Genomic DNA, 6,000 nt, shown 5'->3' on the forward strand with positions numbered 1-6,000 from the left:
TTAATATAAGCAAAAATTGATTTTATTAAAATGCTTTCAGATATTACAATACAATGATTTATTTACCACTCCAAGTCTGTATCATGAATATAACTTCCTTTCCAAGTATATCGATTTTTTTATGTATTTTGGAAGTGGAAAAAGAACCAAAGCAGTATACCAAAACTCTTGTCACTATCCGTCTTAAACAGAACCAGGTCCACATTGTCAATGGAGACTATTTAAAAACAGTAGAATTTTTTTTTCAAAGGGGTAGGATTAACCAACTAGAAGTGCTTCTTAAACAACAAAGGACAGGTCATATTTTACTAAGCTGTGTTTTGCTGAGTTGAAACATGAAATGTCAAATATTTATAATAAAGTATTCAAAGTTAAGTACACTGAGTCATTAAAATATCTGAAATATTGAAATGGATTATCAACCTTATCGGAGTCTTTGTATAACACAGAAGTATTTATTGTTAACATGGAAAACTTAAAAGGTGTATTTCTCTTTAGATTCAGAGCCCAAATAGAATTGATTTAAAATTTAAAGCACTTCTAGTTAGAAATTTCAGCATTTTAAACATGGAGCAAAAATCATATTTGTTACTCTTTTCTTGCACATTTTTCTATAAAGAACTTTCTTACTCCAAAGTGTTTAATTGAACTCAGAATAAATGCCTCTGCCAAAAATTTAATTTTGACGCTGTTTCGCTCTTACATTGATGCTCATTCTGAGTACTATATTAAATTATAGCAATAATTATATGTATTTTTTCTAGCTTATGGTATGAAGTATATTGCATTTTTTTGGTGTATTATTCTTATACTCAAGATTCTCTGCCTTCAGATGAGGAACTCTATTTCAGAGTACCGCTTGATATAAAGACCATCATCTGAGGTTTAGAACTAGGTTGATTGTCACTTATACGTCTGATATAAGTCCCTTGTTATTTTCCACGGAATAAAAAGGCAACATGAGTGCTTTTCCTACTAATGTCTGTCTTTTATACAGCTCCCCTTGCAACTGTGATAGTGGAAGGGAAGAGCAATACAGATTGTAAGGTGAAATCCACAGAAGACCCAAAATCCCTCTGGTCAGTAGACGGAGGCATGACAGCATCATGTTAAGAACAGACCCTGCGGTCCAGTGTACTTGGATTCAAGTCTAAAAGCTCAACGGCTGTATGACTTGGTCACTTAACTTCTTTGGGCTTCAGTTTCATTGTTCTCATCTGTAAAAGGAGGGTTGTGAGAGGTTTAAGTAAATGTGGGTGTGTGTGGATACATATATATATATATATATATATATGCACTTAAGGTGCATATATATATATCATATATGATATGTATGTATTATCTTAAGATATATGTATATATTTACTTAAGATATATATATGATATATTTATATTTAAGATATATGGATATATACACATATTTACTTAAGATTTTATATATATATAATAGAGCAGTTCTTGGCAGGTGGTAAGTACTACTTAAATATTATTATATTGCCTTATCATTTCTATATCTGAATTACTAATGAGTAACAGAATTGATTGATCTGATGGTTCTTTCCTTTCTCTGCTTTTTCTTTAAAGGTTCAAAGTTGCAACAAAATGTCACTTTTAAGAAGTTGAGTAAACACAGAATGAGAAGCCCTAGAGCAAGTTGCTGAGTTAATAGACAGGATCATCACTTTTTGAATACATATGAACCAGCTCCTTGTAGAACTAGCAGAGGGCCTGTTAATGGCCTTTTGTTTTAAGGATGTGGATTGATATTCCAGGGACAGGACTGATGAGAGCCCTCCTAACAACTGCCTCTCATAGCCTGTTACTGAAACAGCAGCCTTGCAAGCAAGTATAATCTCACATAAATCAAAACACTAGAATGTGAGCTTCATAAGGACAGAGACTTTGTGTTGGGTCACTGCTGTATCTGCAGTGGAAAATAGTAGGTGTTCAATAACTATTTCTTGAATGAATTGAATGAATGAAAACCTTGACCTTTCCTTTAAAGAGGATTAACACTAAAAGCAAAACAAAAATATAGCAGGGTTTCCTGCTTCCTGTTGGATTTCTGACCCTCAGAATACTGGTAAGCAGGTAAGCAGGGCTGAGAAGCAGCATGTGAAGGGCATGAGGACAAATACATACACGAAGGAAGTATTTAGAAGTCATGAATTTGGTTAGTATCCACAGGAATGTGTGGTGTGGAGTGGTGCCTAATGTAATTCGGATTCATGCGCATGTGTCACATTTGAGTTACAAATATTTTGTTGAGTATCTGCCTAACTCTAGTGTCAATACTTACACTTTTTTCTTCCCAGGGTTTTCAGAAATCTTTTACCTGTGGTCAAATGTCATCAAGTGACACTTTTCTTAAGTGAAACTCTGCATACATTTAGCTTATTTTTAACAGTTTCTAATCAAGCTTTGATGGGCTAAAATAATCAGTTTGACATGATCCATTTCATAGGTGGAGTTGACTATATAGCATTACTTATAATTTAACTCACAACCTCAGATAGTGGATTAAGATAATATAAGATTCTTGGAACTATGCCTGACTTAAATATAAATAATATTTGTTTTTACAGCCATAGCAAACATTTTTTGAAAACAGAAAGAAGTCCCTTTTTATAACATAGGCAAGCTAATAATCTGAATAGGAAAGAATTCATTTGTACACACTGTAAGTTTTCCTAATTATCTAGGTAATGAAAACTGAGAAGCTATTAGTCATCCTTGGCTAAGCCATACTCAATTCTACTTGTCTTTTCTAAATATAATAAAAGCAGCAAACAACCTTAAAGTACATTATTAATTGATTAGAGACGATTTCTTAAAATGGTTTACATCATCTCTTTTAACTTTGGAGCTTCCAGACATTAACAATGAGTCACCAAAAAGCTATCATTGATTTATAATGCGCATTACTACATCAGGCTTGGACAAAGAACTCTGTGTGGGCCCAGAAAGAAAAAGAAAAATGTTTACAAATGAGCCATGGCAGAAATACACTGAAAACATATACCTGTATTCACAGAAAACAGTTAGGCATAACGCCATTAGGGCGAACATTCAGGTTCATTTTATTCCAAGGAACTGTTCCTACTCTTGAAGCTCCTTGTAGAAAAAAGTCCTTATGGTTAGAACACTATTGAGGGTGGTATAATTTTGCTTGGCCCTTGGACATGTAAGGTAAACGTTTTACATTATTGCACACTAACAAAAATTTACAGCCATAGAAAACACAGGATCTGATCAACGTTAACACATTGGGGGTTTAAGGCTAACCCACATTGGAAAGTAATCATTTCCAGGATGGAGATCAAATATCAACACAGTGTCTGTCACTTGTCTGAGGTGCCAGAAAAGATTTCTTATTTAAAAATCGATTTATAGGATGTATTTTCACATTTGTCAATTTCTTTTCACATGTGTGCTAGACGGAGGCACTTTAAGAGTTATTAACTGTAGTTTCAGGAGTACAAGACAGTTTCAGCAGTCGTTGGTAAAGACGGCAAGGAATTAAAATGAAATTGGATTAAAAAGAAAGTAAACAAATCATTAAATCAGAAAATTTCCCCAAATCTTTTAAAACTCATTAGTTTCTGATTGGAAGAACTTCCTCACTAAAAAAATAAAATAAAATAGTAGCTATCACCCACCAATGCCCAAATAAGTGAATACTACAGCTTTCCAATGTTAAGGTATAATGGTTTTGCTGTTTGGGTTCATAAACCTTTTAAAATATTGACCAGTTAAGTACTTTGAGTTATGTTTCGAGTAATATTTCAAAATATTATAATGCATAGGTTCCAAATAGTCAGAAAAACTAAAATGTTGAATAAAACGTGTTGGAAGAGTTTAGTAAAACGTATAAAAATTAAAAGGCTAAAAAAACCCATTCCGTTTTAAACGTGTAAAAATAAATCGCATTCATTCGTGGGAATCAGTGACTTTTTTTTTTTTTCTGGTCTTAGTTAGTTGGTACGTACTGCACCCGCCACAGCACGTTGGAAAGCAGGTCCTGGTACACGCTAAGGAATATCCAACCAGGTAAATACATCAGGGTGATGAGGCCCATGAAATTGAGCGGGTAGTGGGAATAGTCCCAGGAACAAGCGCCGCAGGTGCGGAGTCCCAGACCCCAGGACAACTCCCAGGCGTAGATGAAGATCACGTAAATGGGCACCCGCTGCCACGTGCCCCAGCCGCGACTGTAGTGGAGGTGGAAGTAGAGCTTTTCCACCACGAAACTGCAGCTGCCGTACATAAAGAAGGACCAGAGCGACGTGTGGCCGCTGGTTGCTCCGTCCCCTCGCCCCAGCACGTTAAAGAAGAAGGTGAAGAAGATCTCATCCAAAAAGCCGTGCATTCCGAAGAAAAGAAAGCGGAGCAGGTCCGGTAGCCCCTGGCTGGGGGCTCCTCTGGCGCCTCTGGGGCCGCGGGGTCGTCGCCGCCGGCCACCGGCCGCCGCAGGGGTCCGGGCGCCCAGGGGGGCGGGAGGCACGCCCCGCCGCCGCTGCTGCTGCTGCTGTGGCCGCTGGTACCGCAAGCGCAGGAAGCGCTTCAGGAACACTTGGCAGTGGTAGAGAGCCAGCACGTACTGCAGCGCCAGGTCCAGCGCCCCCGGCGCGGCCGCGCCCCCCGGCCCACCGCCCAGGCTGAGCAGCAGCGCCTGTCCCGCCAGGGTCTGCAGCCCCAGGTGGGCCGAGGGGTACAGGAGGAAATTGAAGACGAAGGCGCTGGGGCAGCGCCGCTGCTGCAGGTAGACCTTCTCCAGGGCGAAGTGGGTGAGCGAGTGCAGGAGGCAGCGGTAGGGCGAGGAGAAGCCCAGCATCCGGAGGTCCGGGCTGCGAGCGAAGCGCCGCGCCGAGGACAAGAGCACGTCCAGGGTGATCCCGTGCATCCCGTAGAAGTAGAGGCGCATCCAGGCGGGCAGCGCGGCGCCCTCGGCCGGCGCTTCAGCAGTGGACAGCGGCTCCGGGCGGCCGGCGGCAGCCTCGCCTCCCCGCCCGCCGGGGGCCCCCGGACGCCGCGCCGCGCCGCCCCTCCGCGCCCGACCCTCGCAGTCCGCGTCGCTGCCCGCCATGGGCTCGGTGGCTGCCCGGCCGCCCGAGCCCGCGCCGCCGCCGCCGGGTGCGCGGAGCTGCGGGGCCGAAGGGCCGAGCCCCGCGCCGCCTCCCGGCCGCTGCCGGCCCCCGGGGGGCGCACAGGGAGCTCCGTCCCGGCCGCAGCCCGGCGGTAGCGGGAGCTGGTGCGCTCGGCGGGCGCGCGGGCCGCCGGGCTCGCGGAGTCCCCCCGCCGCGGCCCCGCTGCGCCCTCCCCTCCAGTCCCGGGCGAGGTACCGCCGGCCGGCGCCCGCGCTCACCCTGCGCGGCCTAACCGGCGCCGCGGCCCGGCGAGGGGCGGCGGCGCGGGGGCTGCGAGGAGAAATGCGGAGGCTGGTGCAAACCCCATCGCCTCCGCGGCTCAGCCCCGCCGCCTCCGCTGCGGGCTCCGGCAGCGTAACGCCGGCAGAGACGCCCCTTCCCCCGGCCCTCCCCATGCCCCTCTCCGCCTGCCTTGACCTCTCTCGCCTCGCAGCCCCTCCCCGTCCGGCCCTCCCGGCTGAGTCCCGCGGGGGGTCCGCTGAGGAGCGCCCGGCCCTGCTTCTCCGCCCCCTTCCCCCGCTCTGCACTCGCAGCCCGGGCCGTGCGGGCGGCGTTTGCTGGGGCGGAGGCACCGGGTAAAGAAATACCTAACAGGTGTGACTGCCAGCTGATGGGCATCCCCTGTATCGCGGAAACCAGGGCCAGCGCCAGGGCCTGGCTGGCGGAGACGAATGGCCGAGTGCCACAGACTGGAGGCCAGGCCGGAGACCAAACTATGGTGCTGTGGAGTTAATGTTATTCAAAGCCGGCTGTGTCCCAGTCCCAGAGAATAAGCACCAGACTCCACGCCTGCCCGGCCCAGCGTTCCCCTGCATCCGAAATGTTGCCGCGGGGCTCGGTCCACTTTTTCAGT

General features: G+C 46.0%; 1 protein-coding gene and 1 long non-coding RNA gene across 2 annotated transcripts in view; one reads left to right on the top strand and one right to left on the bottom strand.

Annotated features, from left to right (window-relative positions):
* Positions 1-3,644, top strand: part of LOC131396795 (uncharacterized) — a 29,041-nt gene extending 25,397 nt beyond the window's left edge. Inside the window, exon 2 of the long non-coding RNA XR_009216685.1 lies at positions 1,585-3,644. This is a non-coding gene — a long non-coding RNA (uncharacterized LOC131396795). The remainder of the gene's footprint in view (positions 1-1,584) is intronic.
* Positions 3,645-3,649: 5 nt separating this feature from the next.
* On the bottom strand, positions 3,650-5,499 carry TMEM229A (transmembrane protein 229A). Its single transcript, XM_058529201.1, has one exon. It carries the CDS (start codon positions 5,084-5,086, stop codon positions 3,971-3,973), a length of 1,116 nt encoding a protein of 371 aa, XP_058385184.1. The 5' UTR covers positions 5,087-5,499; the 3' UTR covers positions 3,650-3,970.
* Positions 5,500-6,000: the final 501 nt, after the last annotated feature.

The sequence above is a fragment of the Diceros bicornis genome, chromosome 3 (genome assembly GCF_020826845.1).
Source record: "Diceros bicornis minor isolate mBicDic1 chromosome 3, mDicBic1.mat.cur, whole genome shotgun sequence".
In the NCBI taxonomy this organism is placed as follows: domain Eukaryota; kingdom Metazoa; phylum Chordata; class Mammalia; order Perissodactyla; family Rhinocerotidae; genus Diceros; species Diceros bicornis.